The sequence below is a fragment of the Polyergus mexicanus genome, unplaced genomic scaffold (genome assembly GCF_030449975.1).
Source record: "Polyergus mexicanus isolate NDT 795.1 unplaced genomic scaffold, iyPolMexi1.0 SCAF_11, whole genome shotgun sequence".
NCBI classification, from domain to species: Eukaryota; Metazoa; Arthropoda; class Insecta; order Hymenoptera; family Formicidae; genus Polyergus; species Polyergus mexicanus.
This window is the reverse complement of record NW_027223331.1, coordinates 1,031,413-1,056,464: the sequence shown is the minus strand read 5'-3', so window position 1 is coordinate 1,056,464 and position 25,052 is coordinate 1,031,413. Positions and strand designations below refer to the sequence as shown.

General features: G+C 40.7%; 2 protein-coding genes across 3 annotated transcripts in view; one reads left to right on the top strand and one right to left on the bottom strand.

Moving 5' to 3' along the window:
* LOC138937460 (G-protein coupled receptor Mth2) overlaps nucleotides 1-25,052 on the bottom strand; it is a 43,073-nt gene that overhangs the window by 14,330 nt on the left and 3,691 nt on the right. The gene's annotated exons all lie outside the window — the stretch shown is intronic.
* LOC138937457 (uncharacterized) lies at nucleotides 517-21,381 on the top strand. Its single transcript, XM_070303767.1, has 2 exons — nucleotides 517-4,978; nucleotides 20,663-21,381. Exons 1-2 carry the CDS (start codon nucleotides 1,569-1,571, stop codon nucleotides 20,763-20,765), a joined length of 3,513 nt encoding a protein of 1,170 aa, XP_070159868.1. The 5' UTR covers nucleotides 517-1,568; the 3' UTR covers nucleotides 20,766-21,381.

The window sequence follows — 25,052 nt, the reverse complement described above, 5'->3', positions numbered from 1 at the left end:
AACTGAGTCTCTATTAAGAGATAGTTTTATCTTCTACATGTCTTTACGTACGAAGAATTCCAAAAATATTTAATTTGTTCAAAGGATGATATGTAAAATAAAAGTTTTCAACAATTGCATATTATCTGACAGATTTCTATAATGATTATTATTAATGGTAATTATTTTCCATCTTCTAAGCAGTAGGTAGATTTATCGCTTAAAAAAATTTAAACCACTCCAATTATTTTACTAAATTATACAATTACGCAATAAGAAAAATATTCAAAAATATCCATCAGATCAGAAATATTGATTAGAAAAATTAAATCCCTATTTATTTCAAATAGTGAAAGATTCTACGCTCTTTCTATACTCTCGCTTTACTCGTGTTATATCAAAGGAACCACCATTCGATCCATACCTGCGTCGCGATCCCGCGGAGCGGGGGCGGCGAGGACGACGACGGTGGCGGCGGTGGTGGAGGTGGTGGTGGCGGTGGCGGCGGCCGCGGCTGCGACGGCGTAGAGGACGGCAACGAAGAGGCACCGCTGCCAGTAGCTCCCAGGCAGTGACTCCGCGCGTAACATGTAACCGGTGGCCATCCAACGCGGTGTTATGTCATCGGTGACAATCCCAGGACGCGGAGGAGCCTCGGACGGCGGTGCGCGGCCGAGTCGAGGATAAAGTGCGAGTGATTATAGGGGAAGCGCGCCGAGTGGAATCACGAGCGTTGCACGGGAATCGTTCATTGTAGGAAGGTGTTTTCCGCAGGTTCCCCATCTTCTCCCGACATTGGTACATTCACCTTCCTCGCTAGACGTTAAGAGCTCGAGTTGCGAGGGCTCCGATGGGACGAGCTGGGCGCTCGTAAACTCGGTGTCGCAAGTTCGACGACGAGCCCTGATGAGGATCGACACCCGTGCTCTCGCGTGTCCCCGTTCGGCTGCGCGGCGTCGTGTCACGGTTCGATAGCCGGACGAACGCCGGCGACCTCGGCTTCGACGACTCGAGCATCGAGATCGGAAGCGAACGAGTCGTTCCGGTGGATGTCGACGAACTCACGGGCCCAGAGTTATCGCGGTGATTACGGTCGCGCGACGGGAACAGGCGGCTGGTCCCGGGTACAGTAGTAGTAGTAGACGCGGAAGCCTCGTTGCGGGGCGACAATGGCGCGATGGCCTTGAGTTCGATTGCGCGAGAACGAGTTCGGTGAACGGTCGTTCGCAGGGTTCGTTTCGACTTGGCGCGATCGAGATCGCGCAATCCACGCGCTATATCGCGTTTAGCTACCGGGTGTCTACGATGCACAGTGCAATAAATGGATTCACGCATCTAGATTACATTCGAGAAATACCCCGGAACGAAATAGCGAACCAAAGTATGTAAAATACCAGATTCAATTGCGCACGTAAACGGTTCTTCGCAGGAGGAGGATCGTATGTTGTATCGCATTTCGACAATCCGCGATAATTCGATATAACAGTCATCGGTCCAAGTCATCACTATCGATCGTCGACGATCAAGTGGCCGGATGCGATCCCGTCGGGCGAGAGAGACAGAGTAACCACCGTTCGTTGAATGGAGTGATGAGCGGGGCCCCTGCGCGGGGCACAGTGCCCCGTCGTCAAAGACGCCATCATCATCATCACCATCACGACCACCATCATCATCATCATCAGAAGCATCAGAAGCGCGTCCGGGACAAAGTGTCACGAGATAGAACGCTGGACGAACCGGAAGAGAAACGGCCGAAAGTCAATCCGATCTTCCTCTGGGCGTCACAGCGCGAACAGAGGATCGTCGAGGTGAGATGCGAGGATTACGATAAGCGGAATCGCATCAAGCTCACCAAAACCGCGCAAGGATGGCGCTCGATACCGCGTACAACGTCCAACGTTTATACGATCGCCCTGGCCACCGCCTGCAAGAGAACGACGTCGAGTCCAGTCGAGACGTCGTCGGCCTCCTCGGTCTCGTCCAACGACGAGAAGGAGAACGGCAAACGGCACCAGGAGGTCGCGCCGACAAACGCGATGACAAACTCCCATCGACGTCATCCGCGAAAATATACGGCAAACGGTGCGACGAACGGTTTGCTTACTGGCGAAGGCGCAGGCAGAAAGAGACGTTACGATGAAGAGGCGAGTCGACGAGGATATCCCTATCCTCTGGGAGCCCATGACGGTTCCAAGTGGAATTCCAGCAGTCAAGGTTCCTCAGATGAGGATAACGACAACGAAGGCGGGGAAAAGAATGGCGAGGAAGATAAGGATCGTGAACGGAGCAAGATGGAGAATCGTCTATTTATCTTGAAGTGCAAGGATAGATTAGGCGGTCGGGTTAATTTGGAGAGATTGCAGAAGGACAAGCTGTTCCAACCGCGCGTCGTTCTCGAACAGCTGCATCTGTCGCAACTTCCCGAGAGCGCGCATCAAAATGTCGTTCGCCACGCGAAAACTAAGGACGCGGCGGCGAACGAGACGAAGCGAACGGAGGAAAGTAACGAGCGAAACGAGAAGGGCGCAGTCGACGAGGCGGAAGAGGATGAAGAGGAAGAGGAGGCAGAGGAGGAAGAGGAAGACAGCGGGAAACCGAGTCGCGTGAACAAGACGGGCATTCAGGACATATTGAACATGATAGATGCAACGGCCTCGCCCGTTCTCGCCACCGACACTCCCAGCGCTGATCTACCGGTCGATTCCACCAAAACCTATGAAGTTCTTGACGAGAAGCAATGTGTAGAGAGAAAAGTCAAGGACACGAAATCCGACCATGCGAAAGATAGAGCGAGAAGAGCGTCGGTATCCAATTACCAAGCCGAGGTCATCAACCAAAATGATGAGATTGACGATAAACTGGAAGTGCACGAAGAGAAGATTCCGGAGGAAGATTGTTGCCTAAAGAAGACGATGGACAGAAAGATTCGCGCAGAGAACAAGCTTCTTTCGCCGGAAGATAATTCCGAGACGGCGTTGAATTCCTGCAAAATCGCGGAAGCTGACGGTGGGTTAGTCGATCGGTCAACGTGCAGATCCAATTCCCTGATCACGTGGCCAAGGATACCGACCGAAGAGGCGCCGATGGAGGCCGAGGAGGAGGCGCCGGACGAGCCCGGCGAACCGGCGAAAATCGATTACAACGATAGCTCAAAGATCCTCGACGCTTTGAGAAACACGCCAGGACTCTCGGTGTCTGTGACGAGAAACCACCCGCCCGAGATTAGCAAGAATCTAATTGTAACACCCGTGCGGCCGCCCTCCAAGGCGTCCTCGTCGAGCAGGTCGCCGGATTCGCAAGCGGAATGTGTCGAAAAGCTACTGAAGAACTCGAACAATTTTGTAAAGGACAATGGCGGACGCGTAAGCTCGCCTCGCAATTTGCCGGGCCTGTCGATCATTATACCGAGCTATTGCTACAGAAGTGTCTCGGGTCAGCTGACGACGACGACTTCGCCGAGTACGAAACGTCGCGTCGAATCGCCCGAGAGTACCGTCAGTTTTAACAAGGCAGACGCGTATCCGGAGCAATTAAAGTTGGACGAATTTCCTCACGAAGAGGACGAGGACGAAGAAGAAGACGAGGACGAGGACGACTGCGACTCACAGGTCTTGGAGGATCTTAGACGGCAGAAGGCGGACTCGCTGGCGTATGATACTATCGATGCAGATTACTACAACAAGCCTGGTTCCAGAATCTCTAATCAGGAAGATCGCAAAACCTCGCTGGAGAACATGAAGAACGATTCGCTCTTGATCGGCTCCAGCAGAAGCAATGAAGCGCAAGCCAAGTGTAAATATCAAGATCTCGAGCATTTCGACGAGCAAGTCTTGGAGGAATTGCGGTCACGCGGCACTGTAGTTTCTCCTCAGCCTAGTGGAATTCCTTGCTCTCCCGCATCGCGAAGACCATCGTCGGCATATCTCGAGAGGTTACTGCCGAGTCCGCCTTGTTCGGTTTCCTGCTCGGAAGACGCCAAGAGCGAGTTGACGCTGAAGAGCATTCTGGCCTCGTCCAGTTGCATGGATCCGCGAGAGTACGAGAGATCAAAGGAGAGAACTTTGGCGCTATTCGATCAGAGTGTCGAGCCTGTTTCTCGACCCGTGCATTCGAGCGTCGATAAAAACGCGAAGAGGACCGGCAATCAGCGCAGCTTCCAAGAACGCCTGAACGTTCACAGTCAGGAGACGAGAAACTCCGGTAGGCCCATGTCTAGCGGTGACATCCACAGCACCTTTTACACGATGGCGGATCGCGTCGCGCCCAAAAGGCCGATGTCCGTCGAGTGGCAGTCGACCGGACAACGACAGAGAGCCAATCAGATTGGTTGCTACCAAAAAACCATCACTAAAACGAAGAACCACTTCACCGATCGCCAAAACCAAAATCAGATCGTCTGCGCCACGTCTAGCAGCACGGACAAACGCCTGGACCCAGCCAGTCAGTTACGCGAACTTATCGAGACCGTCGGTCATCTAATCCCCGATCCTCTTCTGGTCCCCCGTGATTATCTACCGGGTCTAGCCGCCGCGCCCGCGACGGAGATTCCCAAGTTACTGGCCAGTAGACCCGAACTGAGGCTGCCCGAGGCCCTCACCAGGCCCGATCTGCTCCGGGATCCCGATCTACTTGTGATATCGCTCGCGCACCTCCAGCACGTGCTGGATCACGGTGAAGGCCCGGTCTCAAGAGCGCAACCGCAACAACCCAGGACCGTTAATGGCATCGTTAACAAGGGATCGTCCGGTCACACCAACAACAACGGCGCGAGAGGCGGCGGCGGATCCGTCACCGGCAGGCCCAAACTCAGCTGTAAACCGATCGGCACGTTGATGGCGGCGCAGCCGATCGATCTCTCGAGCGGCGCGAGCCGTTCACGCGTCAATCCCTATCCGCCTCTGCTCAGGGTGCGCAGTGGATTGCTCAAGCAGGAGCCGGAAGTGAGTTCCACCGCGATCTCGCCGGACGAGTCGCAGCTATGGCACCCGTTATTCGGCAGGTAAATTTTTTCACCTTTGTTTTCTTCTTATTCTCTTAACATTGAGATGTCGAGCTTCCTTTGCTTATTCATTAATTAGGTAACAACTCTGACAAATGAGCGATAAAAATTAAATGATTCATTACACAGATAGTAAAAAATACGAAAAGTGTGCGTATGACAAGGAAAATATGCACTTGGAAATATTCAGTAGACATCAATGTGAAATTTAAAAATAATTTGGCTTAATTAATAATTTTTTACAAAAATATTGTATATTTTATATAAATCTCCACTCAAAGGAAAATTAATATATAATCTCTGTGTTTGTTCGAAAAATAAAACATAATTGAGATGTTAATAGAATACATATATTAAAATTATCCACTTTCCGATTGAATCGTATCTTTTGAAGTAAACAATTCAATTAGCCATGCTAAGAATATTCTATATTCATCGATTTTATGATTAGTCTCGGCAGTTTGAAAATTATGGACGCACAACGAACTTGTGAATGGTCGAGAAACAATGGGAATAATATATTTGATATCGGTAGTGATGATTATTATACATTTTTCGTATCAATGTTCGCGCCTGAGTGATCCAATTAAACAAATTACATTCAATTACGTGAAATATTTAATAAAATCAAATGTTCATTCGGAATGTAATATATCCGACGAAACGCGCGCGCGGCAACGTGTTGGCGAGTGGACGGCACGTCGGATATATTTAGAGCGAAAGAGGTGAACGGAGGAAATAAAAAAAAAAAAAAGAAAAAAGAAAAAAAAGCGGAAAAAAAGGTGACGTCGATGCTTTACTTACTCGCGTGCAAATAAGTCGGCCTTAATAACTATCATGACGAAACTAAGTGCACGAAAACATAATGCTGTATTAATCCTACCTACGAGCAGTCGCGAAAAAGACGAGCGAAGCGACAAAGCGCGCGATTCGGTGACGAGGAGAGAAAGGGGAGGAAACAAACAAAAACAAAAAAAAAAAAAGGGGGACGACATCGAGAAGTGGCACGGTCGGCTTCGTTTATTTAAACGCGGGAGACGCGCACGCAGGAAGTGCATTCTGATCCCTTCCGCGTCTGCTATTAACACGCGACGCGACATGCTCGGACGCATGAAAACGCGTCTATATCCTCGTCGCAGCGTCTGTTGTGGAGCGATTAAATTTACGCCATTCTATATATCGACCTGTGCGTCCCTCGAGAGATTTATTCGTCGTATTGGCGACGCTTTACGCATACGAATCGCGAGCGACGTGAACCGCCTCCGCGGTTCCATTTCACGCGGAATCGGCGACTCACGGCGATGATACGAGACCGATTTCCATCGAGGGGGCGGGAGAGGGGGGGGGGGGACGGTGTTCATTTGCATCTTAATACAAAGACATGTGCTGGTAGCACCAGCGCCACCGCGACGTGCCTGACAAACGGGCCCCACCACGGGAGCAAGTCACTCGGGCTTGTAACGAGTCGCGATTGTAATACGCGTCCGTATATCGACAATGTTAAATATTTAAATTAGATCGAACGCGCTGTGAGAAAAAGAAAGACAGAGAGAGATAGGCACTTTGGTGTCGCACCTCCTACGTCGAAGCGTGACTTGCCTACACTTCCTAGGCGAGGTAATCGAAAGGAGGATTGGGTATCATTAAACGTAATTGCGACAAGATAAATAGACGCACATTGCAACAACAAAAAAATTTACAATATGATGAAAAAGATTTTCACTTTTTCTATTCCATTCTAATGTCATATTCGTTACTCGGTATCAGGTTTTTTTTTTTTTCTTATCTTCTTATCTTCTTAGTCGTTCTACAAGTTTCGCATCGCATTCTTCTACATTCCACCGTCGAGCACGCTTAGAATAGAATTGTCGAAATTCTATACGGTGTACGTAGAAATTTTTGGCAGCTCTGGTCGCTCGAAATGCATGGTTCGAAGAGTTGCCTCTCTGGAAATTTCCAGTCTCGATCGTACAGCGGACCGTTAATCGAGACTTCTCTAATGAGGAACGCCCGTTCGGATACGATTGGCCATATTGGCACAACGCGAAACTGGGTCGTGGCAAACGCTTCTCGTCTTCTTAGCTCGCTAAGCTCGACGTCGACGACAAGACTGCACGGTTGCGCAAGTTCGCATATTTAGGATTCATAGGCTCGGGTATAGATCCGAAGGACCGATAACAATACGTGGGTAGAAAGGATAAGGTTAACCAGTGACGGTATGCTAATATTTATCGCTGGTCGTACCGGGAGGGACGTTATTGTTCGCGTACGAGGGATCGCTTCATTTATTATGCTTTAGACCAGCTTGAAAGCTGCCTCGATTAGCCTTGAATTTTGATTTGATTAGACGAAAATAGCGACTCTCGTATCAGTTTAATTAACGTCGACATATCGCAAAAAAAAAAAAAAAGAAATTACAAATTGGTTCATCTTACCCAGTAGAAAAATATGTTTATGCCTTTATGTTGACATTATAGGATAAGATTTTTCGGAAAAAGAAAGGGAAAAAGAATTAAGGATGTTTTGGCTGTACACTAGTAGGAAAAAGTGTCAAAATTTAAAGAAAAGAACATATTTTTTTATGTTTATATTGTTTGAAAAATTAGATAAATAAATCCGGATTATAAAAAAAATTGAAGTATCACAAAATAATATGCTCTTCATAAAAGAAAATGGTTGTAATTAATATTTTTCCTAATTTCTGATAAAAACTTTCGATCATGAATATCTCCTGAAATCGAGTGCAAAAAAAAAAAAAGTAATTTACAGAAAGAGAGATAGAGAGAGATAATATTTTTCTATCATTTTTAGTAAATAACTTTTAAATGAATAATGGATTTAAATGAAGTTTTGCATAAATATTTATTAGAGTTTTCTTAATATATGTAAAAAATTTTATTTCCCTGACAATGTTTTTTCCTCGTCAAATTTGTCAATAAGTGCTCGCGATAAAAATCAATACTAACTTTAAACCTAAATAATTTCCAAATCTTGAAGAAAATTGTGTTCAGGTTTTGCACGGATAGTAAAAAAAAAAAAAAAAAAAAAAGAATAATCGAAACAGTCTACGAAATTTTCATGTTTTTATCAATGTTTCGACGTATGACACGATCCTTGAATATATTTCTCGACGCAACGAACGCTAAATATAAAGTCTGATTGCGAAAGATGCAAAATAATAAAATAATCGGCAGGAATCTTTCCTATATATCTCCGTAATAAAGCTTACGGAAATAGTTATCGATTCGCCGAGGTAGAGGAGCGTATATCTATAGTCGGCACTAAATCTCCCCGCGTCTCGGTAATGAAACACGAGGGACGTAGGGACCTCGCCGGCAATTAATGGAAAGCGCGTCGCGATCCCGTACGAGACAAAGAGAACACCGCGAAGGCTCTCTCCGAAAAGTTTCCGAAACGCGTTTGGGATTACACGGTGCTTGATCGCGCGAGCCGGTGTGATGTAATAAACGCGGGTGCGCACCGGCGGGTGCTATGTGTACGACATGCACGGCCTCGAGAACACGATCCCGAACGCCCTTTCCCTACGACGGAGAGCACTTGTGTAAATAGCATTAGGACGCTACTCTACGCTGACGAGCGGACCGATGGACGGACGGACGGACGGACGGTTTTAATGAGAGGGAGAGGCATTAGAGGAGGGCCCTCGCTCGTGTCGACGTCACACGACGACACGAGCGTTCATCGATCGTGCCACGAACAGGACACGGGGAATTCGAAAGCGCGGAGGGACGCGGTAAAGAGGAAAGGGAGAGGGGTGCCGGACAGGAAGCAAAAATCTCAGCGGGGATTTAACCCTCTCGTGAGGGGGCGGTCGAAAAGAGGGAGAGATTAGTTTATTATTCCGGAGTAACGATCTCGACCGACAAAGGATCGTCCATATTTTTAACACATCTGTATTTCTGAATATTTAGATCTTGATTAAATTTATTAATCTGGTAAGTCTTTTTCTCCGAGATGAGTTTGATTGTGTGCGACAATGATTTAAAATTAATTCGATTTATATAAAATGCTGGAACATGGTCGCGAAATTATATCGAGCCATACATGATAACAACAATATTTCTTTTCATTATTCGCATGCACGATATTTGTTGCATAATTCTCTTGTGTAACTGCGTCATTCCTCACGTGGCAGACGGTCGGGAAAAAAAGCTTCAATAAAAATATGTTTTGTAGCGTATCGCTTCGATTAATATTCATCATGCGACTTCGTAAATCAACAGGATGTACATCACCCGTTGATAAGATTTTGCACGTTTTGCAAGAAGAGCACATCGTATCGAGTAATCGAGTGATAATTAAAAAATCTGACTCTCCTATCGTTCTCTCGGTGATGTAACGATGAATCGATACAGTAGAAAGGGGCGCGTATATTATCCTTATTCTCATAATTAATATGAATTTAGACACGTTATTAGAAGATCATAAAGATACAATTGTGTTATGAGTATAACTAAACATCGATTTTGCTATAATTCCATTGTAATCGCGGATTAAATTTACACTAAAATCGTGCAAAAGAATAATCGAGCATTTATATAAATTTAAAAATATCATCGCTTGAATATTGAATAACGAGAAGAGACGGGGGGAAAAGTTGAACAATACATAATACTGTAACGTTTATTGGAACTCGATACGAGAAGTTATATAGCTAAATTCGATTTGCAAGAGCGATCGCAACTCCGATTCGGGGATCCGGATATTGCTTTCGAAGATTTATAGAGATCGGTGACAATTCGATAGATCGAGTTAATCGAATCCGCGCATATTCACCTTGCTAACTGCGATAATCGTCAGCGATATTTCTCGCCATGCATCGCGTACTCTCGTGCCCGATTCCGTCTCTTACTCCGCGATGGAATCCGAGGAGATCTCCCGCCATAGAATTGGATCGGCAGGGACGTATCTATCGACAGTTCGGGAGGATCCGAGGGTCAGCGCGATTTATGACAACGTCCGGCCGGCATATCGGTCGATGTTCGCCGGCCCTGAAGACTCACCTCGCCCACGTCCACGCCTACGTTCCCGCCGCAGGTAGAGGAAGAAAACGCGCGAGAAAGGAAGATGGGATCGAGAAATAGAAAAAGAGACACAGCGGGAGAGATAAAAAGCAAGACCGAAAGAGAGAGAGAGAGAGAGAGAGAGAGAGAGAGAGAGAGAGAGATGAGAGGCACGGTTAAAAGTTCTCTCTTTTCTTCTCCATCTTTGTTCTTATCCTCCTTCGATTTTTTCCTACGATCGTGATACTATTTATCATTCTTCTCGTTTCTTCCTTCCGCCTCCCTTATTTCTGCCCACTTTCGTTGCCTCGCTTCTTCTAGTTTGCTTTCTCTACCCATTTCTCTCTGCCTAGTTCCCAGTTTCTCACATACCAATAACTCGTTCCAAGCATTCGCAATCACGGGCTGTTCGACCGAGTTTGCAGTATCGCTTATAAAGTCGCCTTGTATCGATAACGAGCATCGCGACACAGTGATCGAGCCAGACACTGGGGGTCATTGGTCCCCTGGGACTATCATGGGGAGACCCCTCTCTATCTCTTTCCCTCTCCGCAAGCGCCAACGTACATAGGTAGGTAGGTATATATCACCGATGTGAACGCCCCTTTAAAAGCGGATCGATGGATATCACTAGGAAGTGCGCATATACCGCAATTCGTCCCGTTCGTAAAGGGTGATGATATCAAAGTTTCACATATAAAAGCAAAAACTATTTTAAGACTCCCTTAGAGAGTACTCTTTTCATCACGAAATATAAACAAATTTTTTTTTTTTTTTTTTTCCCCGAAAAACAGCTCTAGGAGAGAAGGACGATAATTTATTCGATTGTGAAATCGAAATATTGTCGGAAAATGTAACAAAATGTGAACTCCGTATACGAACCTCGAAGAGGAAAATTTCATTTATCGCATGCCTAGACGTAGGAAATGAAATTGCAATAATCGCGTAAAAAAAGATACATTAAAGTAACTCTAGGAAAAAGTTGAACACAAAGTTCCGTCGCTTCTGAGCGACGTGGAACGCGGAACAAGAGTACTCGTGACTACATCGAGCAACGATTGATCGCATGAGCCCCACGCACTACGACAATTTAAATTCGATGGGATATCGGGGATTATAGTTTCGAATACGTCGCGTCGGACACAAACAGAATAAGTGGCTTAAAAATAGACCAGGTCTACGCCAAGTAAAAATCTATGCAAAGAGCATAAGAAATCGATCGGCAAAGCGTCTCTCGCTTACCCGGTCAATGGTCTCTCGCGAAAGAGTTCTGCCTTTCGATTATAACGATGTACTATTCATCTAGACACTTTCATAACGATATATTTTAATCAAGAAAACTCGTCTGCCTTTGAGTTTTATGTCACAGACAGGATATATATATATATATATATGTGTATATACCATACAGGGTGGCCTCGAACGTACCAGCCAGACTTTGAGATCTTATAGGAAATTTAATTCTGAACTAAAACTTTCCTATAAACATGGGTCGAAAAATGCTTCCTTAAGAAGTTATCATTTAAAAATCTCTGATGCAAAGGAAGAGCAAAAGGCGAAAAGAAAATGAAATAAAAAGAAAATGAAACTTAATAAATTTCTTGAGAAAACGATAAAAATAAAAGATAAAAATCTTTCTCTTTTATGAAAATAAAATAAATTTTTTTTAAACTAAAATAGCACGTACTAGTGGAAAATGAATAAAAACGTGAAAAAAACTAACTGTTCTCAAAATGTCCCCTCCTAGCTCCAATAGACTTTCGGCATCGAGTAATGACCGATCTAGTCGCTTTACGGATTTCCTCCCGATTCAAAACTCTTTAATCGATCTAACAACAAGTAACAAAAGCACTTTTTATACGTTTGAAACTGGTTATATCAAAATCTATGGAACGTACAAGAATCGTTTTGATCCCATTTGAAAGATAATTAAATTTTCTACTAACTTTTGTTTCGGTACTTTTTGTTAAAAGACGCGATATTTTCCATGATATTTGGAAAAATGTGTAAAATAATCACGATTTCAGAGGCTTTTGAGCGATAACTTCCTTGAGAAAGCATTTTTCGAACCATATTTATAGGACATTTTTTGTTTAGAATTAAACTTTCTATAAGATCTCAAAGTCTGGCTGGAACGTTTCGAGCCACTCTATATATATATATTTTATAAATATTATATTTAATGAGCGTCAAGATGTCATCAGACATTCGCGTGCACGGATACTAAATGATGAAAATAGAAAATCAGATATCGATCGTCGGAAAATCCATTTGTCTCAAGGACGCCCGACGACGTTAATATTATGTACGGCTATCAAGTATTTGCGCAACGGGAGAGTCAATGACGGAACGAGGACACAGGCATGCGACTACGCACCACGTGTTCCTGGTCGCGCACAGATTCGTACTTCATTAGCACACGCGGATCGATGTTACGCGTACTCTTTCCCGGCGCAAACAATGGCCCGTATTCTTTGTGTCCATTTAGCGCTAAATATCACGCGAGGATCGCGAGTGTAAGAACGAGAAAATCAGATATCTAAAATTAATGACAAAAAATTTTACTTCTATAAAGGCGCGATTAGGCTATTATTATTTTTTAAAATTATTTTTTTGCATCATATTAAATCTTTCGCGAATTTCGATTATTTTCAGTAGAAATTAATTTATGTTAATGACTCTGTAATTCTTTCCGATACTTTATATCTGCTCCGTGATCAGACTTGGCTATTAAGATGTTAGATAGACAGCAGTTGAATATTAAAATTAGATAGCGTTTAGTCAGATCAGATATTTATGATGATATGCGCGCGACGCAATCGCGTACGTTCTTTTTTTAGAAATTATAGTTTTGCCATAGGAGCGGCCGCCGTGAAATCTTTCCTGGATCGATGCCTATATATAGCCGGTGCAAAATATGATTGTAGATACGCTCTATTTCGGCTTATCTGGGCGCGTTTTAAATTTCGATCGATATGCTACTGTCACGTATTCTATCACTATTCTTTCGTAATTATTGCACGTTACGGACATAGGATTTTTCGAGACCATTTTTTTTTTCCAGTTAAACAAGATTAATGACACGTTTGTCAAAATTTGAATAAAAGCAATTGTGTCGAAGCACGTGACACGTATATGTCTCTCAAAGCCACGTGGCTCGTCTTTGGACGATTAACACCGCACGAAACCGTATCCGTAACCATGACACCAGCTGAAGATTTGCTCACGATGACGATGTGCATTCGACCTTGCACACATACGCACACATACCCACACCGAGCCGACTTGAAAGAAAAACGGACATACGTGGCTTATCATTCGCCGCTTTTTTCACTTGAACGTTGACGTTGTCATTGCGTCAAGTGTCGTGCGATGTCGGAGACGCAACGATCGATGAAAATAAAAGAAATAAAACGAACGAGGAGAGGATGGGGAAGGATGATGGGAGATTGTAAAAGCGAGGAACATTTCAAGACAGTGAGTTTAATCGTCGATGTGGCGATCGTTTTATTAGAAAAAAAAAAAAGTGTACCGTTGTACATAGAGCCGAAGGGGGATCGTCCCTTCTGAAAAAAAGTATCATGCGCTTAATACGAGGAAAAGGCACTTAAGAGCAGAAAGAGCGTAATGGTTTGATAAAATTTTAATTCGATAATACAATTAAATCTATTTTACAAAAAATTATCAGAGATAATCAAAACTGTCAAATTATGTCTCTCTCTTTTTCTCTCTTTCCTACGTCATATTTTATACGTCACGTGTGTGGCGTGATCGGTGATCAATTTAAATCAAATTTTCCGAAAAATCGATTAACCTCCGCCATTGACATTGAATTATCGAATGATGTTTTGGGGAAACGATAAGCAAACAATCTGTCGGTATGCACGTGTCGGGGGCGACGTGGCCACGTGGCCGCGTTTCTTACGCGTCGCTCGTACGTATCCACCCTTTTGTATTAAGATCCGCGAGCCATTCGGCACCACCGTGATACCATTTCGCCCACCCTCGCCATTCGATCGACGTGTATTTCGACACATATGTACGCGTACATGTACATGTCCGTGCATGAGCGCGTGGGTGGCTCCTATGGAAGGATGGCTACGTTGGGCTTACCTCGATGAGCAGTGACGTGGTCGTGGTAGCGTACAAAGAGAGAAAGAGAGGAGAGATGCAAAAAAAAAAAAGACAGAGAGAGAGAGAGAGAGAGAGAGAGAGAAGGAAAGGGGAAAGGCAAATAGAGAGAGAGAAAGAGAGAGAACCACGTAATCTGCGCACGTGCAGACCGAGAGCACCTCGATCGATCGTCCTCGTCGTTGCAAAGAGTCGTTACGAGCTGAGTACCGGTAGTGTCGCCCCGCTGATACTAGGATCCACGTACTACAGCATGAAGACCAACAAGCGAGCCGGTACATACTCGAAGTTTTCGAGTACGCGAAATGGAATAGAACGATCAACGCTCGCGCGAAATTACTCTTTTCTTTCAAAGCCTCGTGATTGGTTGAAACGATGATGTATCGATTTGGAAAAACTTGATTTAAATTTTTAACGCACACCTAGTATATTTCCGAAAAAAAAAAAAAAAAAAAGGATATCTAGAGAAATTGTATTAGAAATTTTCATTTATATGTATATACGAAAATGTATACTTTTTAGATATTTATTAAATAACCTTTGAAACTTATCGGATATTGAGAGCAAATAATGCCTCTCCGTAGTATAATGAAATTTAGACAATAATATTGATGCGTTCCTCTTTCAAAGCGACCCACATTTTACCGCTCGCACGGCTGAACGGTGGCTCAGCTGGAAAGACGATCAGTGACACGAGAAAAATTACTTAGCTTATCAACGAGTGTGACCTTAATAAGTATCCAATCTCGATCTAACATCAATCTAAAATACTTTAGTAAAGCAATTTACACAGTTAATCAAACACATGGATATTAATCAAACATATCTAAAATTTTGAATCTTATCTCTCACTCTGATATTTATAATAAAAGTTGACAGTGAAATTATATCTGCATAACTTTAATAAAATAATTATCAACAAATATTATTGAAATATAGATAATATATTGAGGACAAGAGATAAAACTAAAATATAAAAATATAATTATACGATGTTATTACGTAAAGTGGATAACATCTCGCATCAAATCTCTTTGATTTTTTTTAATTGCCTTGCGCAATAAAAATTTACATAAATGACAAATATTTACTATATGAGAGATTCCAAATTGCCTTCTATTTTTTTACTTTCATAATCATATCAATGTGTGTATATATATATATCTTATATCCTTTCTCTTACCTAATTTATGTATATTAATATATATATGTATCGCACACACACACACACACACACATAGATATATATTTATATACAGGGTGGGGCATTTATATTGAGACACCTAAATATCTAAGAAAAAAAAACAAGCTAGGAAAAAATGTTTCAGACAAAATTTGTTCGGTTCTAAGGGGTCATAAGATGGTGCCATTAGTTTGACCTTGGGTAAAGACGCTTGGGAGATTTCAATGTGAATCTTGTTTTTTTAAATGAGAACACCCCAATTTTTTTTTTACATAAATCGATTTCTTGCAATATTCCGCATAAAAAGTTATAGGGGCATGATGGCCAAAAGTTTAATAGTTTACGAGATATTTTATACTTTATTTTATTATTTTACTTCGACATAATTTTACATAAATTATGAAATATCTCATAAAATTATTTATCTTGCAATAACGTTACCTTAATATCTTAAGCTCGAAAAATGAGAGACATCAATTGGTGTAAAGAAAATAAAACAAGATTGACGTTGAAATCTCCGAAGCGCCTCCATCCAAGGTCAAATTAATGACACCATCTTATGACCCCCTTAAAACCGAACAAGTTTGAAACATTTCTTTCTATCTTGCTTTATTTTTTAGATATTTAGGTGTCTCGATATAAACGTCCCACCCTGTATATGTTAATAATATAATTTGACTTTATAATTTATTATCATTATACAAAGTAAACAACTCGTCTAATTCATGCAATGTGATAAACGGTGGAATATATAAGGCTAAGTAAGATAGCCAACTTTTATCAAGCGTAATATAAACGGAGGCTATTCGTTAATCACGACGTACGTCCATGAACTTCGCACCGTTGTATTAAGTAACTTAAAGAACGAGCAATACATGGGCACAGAAAAACATTCTCGGCCGGAAATTTGCCTCGCGATCGAACCTACCTAATAACGTTTTTCGCGATAAATGGCGTAAAAGTTTTTCGGCCGACATTCGCCCATCAGGAATAACCTCATGTCGAGCCCTCATCAAATTTTCAGCGCTGTATTTATGCTACCGCAACCATCTCGGGGAACGCGTACCTCTTTATCGCGCGCGCAAACTTTCCCAAATATAGTTCGGAACTTGTTTTAGATCAAAACGCGGGCGTCCACACGTGTGCAAACTTTTGCGAGATACGCAAATCAGGGGAAGATATTAAGGCAATCGCGCTCTCGTTATTTTGTCGAAATTATTTCTTACGGAAGATACACATATGCAACATGTATAATAAAATATGTAATATAAAGCTACGTTCAAAAAACTGGGAAAATTATTAATGTTGATCCTGGCGTCGAATTTTATAATATATGTTTAACCATAATATCTGCTTCAAAGATCAATTTCAGCTCTTCCTCTCCTTATTAATTATAATTAATTACGCGCGTAATAATTGAAGTGTCCATAGACGAGTCGCTGCTATCGCAGAGATCACAATAAAAATGATGATCTAATCAAAATTATTGATTTCGATCCTGGCGTCAAATTTTGTAATATTACACGTTTAAACATCTGCTTCAAAGATCAAATCAAATTTCACTTTCGGTGAATAAAATGCGTTATACTTTATTTTTCTCAAATTTAATGCATTATGAAATATATAGTGCTTGGAGCAGCAGAATTATATAAATTTACACAATATTAAAATTGAAAAAGGAACTTTATTATAATTTTAGGTTTTTTTCTCCTTTTATAATTAATTTCGCGCATAATTAAAATGTCCATAGACGAGCTGCTATCAGACATCACAATAAAAGCGATAATCTCTTCGTTAGTTGAGCAATTACATTTCGCTATCGGCTGGCTTAATGTTTTCATGAGTGTTTCTTAATGAGAGAGCCGTTGCTTATAAAAGAGCGAAACGGGTCACTTGTAGCACAAAAAAAAATATTTAATCGGGAGCATTATATTTATAACAAAGCTGTCCAATTGGAAACGCGATGATAAATATTCCCGCCTCATTTAGATGCTTTGCAATTTTGCATTTTCAACTACCTGATACATATTCGACAGTCACGTCATGAGATTTAAATATATTATTGAAAGAAATGTCCATGTACACATATATACATACATATATATGTATATCAGGACAAACAGAATGGCAGGAGATCGATACATTGCATGGAGAATCGTAATTTGCAGAGACGAAAAAAAAGCAGACTATAATCAACATAGACAGCCCTGATGTCTGCTTTATCGTGAAAAGAAAAAAAAAAAAAAGGAAAGAAGAGATGAAGATATATATTTCTCGTCCGAGATCGTCCGACGAGCGAATTTTATTTCGTACAAATGAGCATCCGATATATACGTGACGATGTTTTCAAGTATCTACGTGATAATAATAATTCAGTTGCATCAATATCTCGAACTCATACACCCCTACTCGTGCGCGTTTATATTCATTCTACGAAGAAGAAAGAGATGGAAAGTGTCCTCCCGCGAGACAAGCGTAAAGTTCGAAGAGTTCTGGATGAGCGTCTTCGATTGAAAATTCATGATCGGCGTACCCGTTCCAGAGAAAGACGTCTAGGGCGCCTCTAAAACTCGGTCATCTATATTTCAAATCATTGCGAGCATGCATGGATAGATTATCGTAGCGTTGAACGCGAGGAGACCACTCCGTTGTCTCGTTATACAAGGAGAAGTCGTCGGCGCGAGTCAGACGCAAAAAAAGTTTCGTTCGCTCGGGGGGGAGGGGGGGAGGGGGGAGGGGAAGAAAGAAAATGGATCGCGAGAGCGAGACGCAACTCTCAGCCTACCGTTCGTTTCAAGCCGTCTCTTACGCGGCGTTTAATTCACCGGGATTATAAACAACCGCCGCGTCGGCATAACCGTTAATTACGATAAGCCGCAAATCCCAAGTATTAACCCGTCCTTGCCGCGCAACATATACTTTACGCGCAAATCTTAAATCCAGCCCGAAAAAAATTACGGTGAAGATGAGGAGGGAGCGGAGAAGAAGAGGGACTGTCCTCGACGTGACATTATTCGGGAAACGTTCAACGGTACTCCGAAATGGCGAAATGTAGATCATCTCCGGCGAACGTTATTATTACGGCAAAATCGCGCGTATTTTTTCATATACAAGACGATCATTATAAAGAGGCTGCAATTATTTTTTTCATCAATTAGAGAGACTTGTGATACGGAGAAAGATAGCGTTTTCGGACGTATACGCATAAGCGTATACCTAATATATCGGTGTAATATCTCTCTTTGCTAATGTAAACGGTGAAAGGTGAGTCTTATCTTCTCGAGCCACTTTAACATACGTTTCTTTCCTGCACTTTGTTCAATCCATGAGAAAATGCGCCATATGCCGCACGGGCACGACTTTTAGCATCGAAATCGCGTGCCAGTAATTGTCCCGATTACCCTTGCTTTACTGTTGCATTACGATGTAGGAAAAGCGCTCTCAATTAAACGGCGCGTCCTAATTGATCTTCCGATGCGCGTGCACGCAGCTCCAACAGCGCGATACGTATATAACGGTGTGCCCACTAACGTAGAGGAGGAGATCGCAGCGATGCCATTCGCGAATCGACGAATCGCGATGTAACTGTTAAGATAAAAATTTGATCAACTCGACGAGACAGTTCGAGAAATTTACGATTTAAAAATCAATTTTTTTTTAAACTATACAGAGTAATTAAAGAAATTACGATAACAATTTTACGAAAACTACAATCGTTAGAAAATATCTGTAAAGTTGTCGCGACGCGTTTCCAACGGTCACATGAATTACATAGCATAAGAAATTATATAGAAAAAATTATATATATTAAGTTTATATACATATATATATATATATATATATAACATTGCTTTATAGAATAATTTTTTCAGAATAATTTTTGGAAAATTGTTCTCTTTCCCTCTCTGTCTCTTTCTCTTAAAACACATGTGTTGGGAAATAGTATTTTATTTTTAAATTTCTTTTAGCATTTGACCTTATTTTATTATTTTTTTATATGTGTATTGTATACACTATCGCAATCAGCTGATTTTGACAAGTTGATTGCTAATACTAAATTTGAGTAGTTCATTAATTATATTTCGTTAAAATAGAATTATTAAATCTAATGTTGAAATTTTTTCGCTATTAGTATTCAATTTATTAATTAGCTTTTAATCATCGTAGTATACTATTATACCTATATATAAAAAAATAATAAACTAAAATCAACTATTCCAAAAAAATAGTCTGTAAAATAAAAAATAATAAATTAAAATCAGCTGTATAAAAAAAAACCTAAAATCAATTGTTTCGAAAAGATAGTCTGTCGCCCAAAATAGAATGAAACTAATTGAAGTTTCATGTGTATAGCCGTCGTTATCACTCGATGCATTCGCATCGCCAACGAAAATACAGATCCTCGTCTCTAATTTGCATTCCATTGTAATTACGATACAACCTCGTAATCTCGCTTACGTGGACGCTGTGACGCACACGTTTAAATGACGATTCGACGATGGTGTTATTTTCGCGGCGCACGTGTCGATTTTATTATGCCGAGAGATCGATCGAGACACGACGATGACGCGTCGCTCGACATCTTCTCCGTAGAATTCTTTCTTGCGCTTCTTCCTTCAATATTTGTGTGCGTACGTTAGAGTTATCTTGGCGAATATCGAAGCTCGTAAAAATATGCGCATAATTCCACACCACACTCGGAGTCTCGTAACTGATTTTATAAAGAAACAACGAGCGCACACACGTGAACGTATGCCCGAGGAAAGGAAGGACGGAGACGATCCGGATCTTATATCCCTTATCATATACCCCGCTGTTTATCGTAACTCGCCGCTGCGAACTAGACGAGCTGTTCATTCTGCGAGAAGCGATGAAGTATATAACTTTGATGATATATTAAAAGAGACCGCTCATTTTACGCCACCTACACATATGCTTTTTCATATTTTTCATCATACATTACCCTGCTTAAAGATTAGGAACATTTTCTATATTTTTTTAGATAAAATCATATGTTTTTTATAATTATTTTATTGAAAATGTCAATATTTATTCAGAAGCTTTTCATAAATAAATAGCGATATATTGGCAATTAAATAATTGTATTTATAAAAAAAAAAAAATAATAATTGTATCTAAAAATTATAAGATGCTCAAAATCTTTGAACGCAGTAATATAATATAATATTTCATCTTCTACATTTCAGCACTATTTTGTTGGGTTTATGTGAAAATGATTTTTTATCTACATATAGCATAAATAATACAGTGATAACTCGATGTACGTGTAGATCGATATTCATGACGAGAATACGAATAACGTAATTTTATTTTTCATTTTTGTAGCCAGAAGAGGCAACAGCAGCAGCAGCAGCAACAACAGCAACCGCCGCCGCCGTCGCAACAACAGCAACACTCTTCCTGGCACAGGACCACTCTCGCCTCCTGACCATCGTGATCTTGACCCTGGCCGCGAGTCCAGCGATCCTGAATGGTGTGCACGGAGAAAGGAGCCGCGATGGACGAGAAATACCGGGACGCCACTTCTTACGCGATTTTGGCTACTTACCGAGGCCGTTTGTACGAGCGACGCGGAGATATGCGGACGAAGAAACGCCGGCCGGCGAGAAGCTTTGCGGAATTATCGCCGCAGGATACCCGTTGAAGCGTATCCTTTTCTCCTCGCGGTGGTGTAGTCGACGCGGCGTCGACTCGATTCCGTTCGTATATTTTTCTTTAACCCGCTGTTAGTCGCTCGTTATTATATTGTATTTCCGCTCTATTATCGTACGAATTCGTTAAATTATCTTCTTCAAAAAATGCGAAATGATAACGATGTGAAATTTAAATCTTTATTTTATCGAAAAAATGCTCTGAATTATATTACGTTATATATGAAGATATTTTTAGCGTGTATTATATATATATATATATATATATATATATATATATATATATATAAAATATATGTATGGATATCTGTATCTAAAATTATGTTGTTCACACACACACACACACACACACACACACACACACACACACACACACACACACACACACACACACACACACACACACACACACACACACACACACACACACACACACACACACACACACACACACACACACACACACACACACACACACACACACACACACACACACACACACACACACACACACACACACACACACATGCCAAATGTCAAAAAATGAGATAAAATACGAACGAGACTGACGGTATGTTAAAAGATTAATTACGACGAGCAATCTTAATATACACTCGATAAACATTCGTAAATTATATAAAGGCATAAATCACATGTGATAAAATCATACGCGAATGTAAACGATAATCGGTTAGTAGAGTAGAAATTTTAGAGGTAACGTATTTTGACTGAAGAGCTCCGCAAACTTCTTAGCGAGTTCAAGTCGAAAATATATTTTTCTGTTAAACTTTTTGTACTGACAAGACGAAATATTCTCTCTCGTATCTATGCAGAACCAATGTTCAAGTCATAATAGGACCAGTCACTATTATCAAGGGGGAAAAAAAAACAAAAACAAAAAAACAACGTACACGTCAAACACGTGCAATTGCGGAAAATTGCGCAAGTATTCCGTAATAAGGTCGCAGATCAGAACTATAATACGCGGTTGATTTGCGCGACGAATTACAGCGAAGGAAAAAAAAAAAAAAGTATCTCTCTATAACGTAGACTCGTTGATGTGATGTTTTGTAAGACTACACCACTGCTTCAACGATATATACTGCGCGATTTTTTCTCATCGTCAACTTTGTAAGAGACCCTTGACACAAGTGCAATGACACGAACGCCGTGATGAGGCTTCTCCGTTTCGTACACGTAATCTGTTTTTTATATAAGTAGTAGGCGAAAAAAGCTTTTGCCAATTTGTTACTAATTATTTAGATACAAGTTGTAAAACAAAAATCTGTTTGCGAAAAACAGATCGCATCGATATTAATCTTTAATTTAATTAGAATTAAAAGAATCGTAGAATGTAAAAATCTCTCCGAGAGACACATGTTGAATTTTCATTAGAGAAACAAAATACAATATCGTATTTAAAGTTATATTCGACTTTTATATTGTATAATGCGATGGGGGTTTCTTTTGTTCGTAACGTTATTTGTTATATCGTACCCTTGTTATTTTACATATAATTCGTTATCGATTTAACGCTATTTTATCGGCGGAATATTTTTTTTGCGTCGTCACGGCGATCGTAACCAGTTTCCCGATCCCAGCGAAATAGAAATTAGTGCGTCACGCTTTACAAATATTTAGAACCGTAATTTACGAGTCGAATTTACACGAGCAGTGTACGATCGATTTCTATCTGCGCATTTAACGATGATGCATTTAAATGAAAATTTAATGAAAATTTAATTGAAATTTTTCTTTCAACTCCGATACTTTAATTCTACGCGTCGTAAAAATTTCGTTGCACACTAGTTAATTTGAACTTTGTTAATGTTTGCAAAAAGCGGCGCGTTTTCGCAGATAAAATCCTATCGTTAAATTTAAGATGATTTATTTATTTCTCTTTTAATTAGCCTAATTAATTAGCGCGTTTCTTTCTTGTCTGTTGACAAGTCGATTTATAATCAGCTTCCTCGCTTTAGATTACCTCGCGATAACACTCTTATAAAAAGAAGCTTAATCTTTCAATCAATATTTACTTATTATTACAGCCTAAATGTTACACGTAGGTTTATAATCTTGCACAGTTAATTTGATAAAATTTATGATTCTGGAAGTAAATTACGAGTATGTATACGTCGACTGAATTTCTAACGAAGAGCTCGAGATAACTTTAATAAGGACTTTATACGCGTATGTGTTTATTTTTTTCTCCTTTCTCTTATCGTTCTTATCTTCTTACGTATTACACATCATAATTGGCAATATCGAGAACAATTCTTTCTAATTCGTTTTGTCTAGTTTGTTCCGGTTAGAAATACCACATGGTCAATTAAAGAGCGTCAAATTGATTACGGCTATTTGGCTCACTAATCGTTCGTATGTGTGTGCGTGCGGCTATTTCCGTCGAGCACCGGAAAAGCTCGGAGACACAATAACGTATCGCAATAATGTCATTTCAAAAATAGTCACGCTTGAGTATTCTAACGCGAGCGGAGCTATTTATTGCATAAGCGCAATCCTTATCTAATTGCTCTTATCTAATTATGAATTATGAATTAGCTCTTATCTAATTATGAAATAAAATTATAGGATGAGAAATGTTCTGTTGCTAGTGTAAATTCGGCGAATGAGAATGTGCGCATTAATCCTTTGCAATCCGACACTCATTATTACCGTACAATATTTCTTGTCGAAAATGTTAAAATAATTTTTCAATAAATCGCTGTCTCTATTCAACTTTTATTCACTTAAAACGCACGATGTACGTACGATATTCTCTGCGTTATATAATGTTTAGGAAGGACGCAAAGGATTGAAGCGCGTAAAAAAAAAAAAAGAAAAGAATGAAACGGGGCGAAATAAATTGCATAGCTATGCGTGACGAGAATAGGTGCTATTCGATAGTTAAAAAAAAAAAAAGAGAGAGAGAGACGAATATGGGGAACGCGAAGAATGGCGAGAGGAGGGCCACGACGAAAGCGTGTAGATAGTCCATTTAGGTAGGGAAAAAGGTCCTTTATACGGTGATGTTCACGCGCGCGTGCTCCAAAAGATACAACGTACTCCAGCATACGTTGACACGCACGAATGCATGAGACATCGCGCGAATACATGAGACATCGCGCGATACCGATTTTATCGGAATCGAAATCCGATACTTAGATACGACGAAAGGAATTCCTCGCGGTGACTCGCAGCAATTGGTACAGTTCTCATACGAGAATTTATGCGAGTCGCTCACCGGATTACAATCGGTTAAGTAAATTCTCTAGCCCCATGCATAAACCGTATGTATTCCGTAGGAATTTTTCAAGTAAATTAATTTATATAACACGTTCTATCGTGTGTGTGTGTGTGTGTGTCAAACGGAGAGTATGGAAGAAATTTTCAAATATTCCAAAAGGTGAAATGAAGCATAAAGCAACAAGAACACAAAGTTATGCTGGAATTTCATAACATCTTTTCTTCTTTAAAAAAATGACGTAAATATATTTTCTCTTTCTTAAACAATGATATATTTAATACGAATATTTAGTTAGACTCTCCTTTTTATGATAAAAATTCTTTCAGAGACAATTTCAATTTTAATTCAAAGCAAATTTCGTTCCTGAAATTAAACGCATTATTCTATCTTTTTGAGATATAATGCAGTATAGGATACATGGCGTGTAAATCATGGAGCAATGGAATTCCCTTTTTCCGACTATATCGTAGCTATATGAGGGCGTGAACGGTTAATCATTCAATTAAACAAGCACATAATGGCGGCGATCGCATCGAATTAATCAAACCTTCATTTATTTGTTATGCCTATAGCTACGAAGAAAAAGACGATTAATTATCACGGATACTCCCGTCAACTTGGCATTTCCATTACGAGAAATCAAATTCAAATATAATTAATTTTTTATTCTAATTTTTCAAATTTATTGTTTCTACCAATTAGCATTAAATTGATATTAAAAAATGAGGATGCTGAGTTAAACGTTATACATATATCAACATCGAACCCTACTGAAAAACATTTCTAAGAAATCATAAATAAATAAATATATAAGAATTAA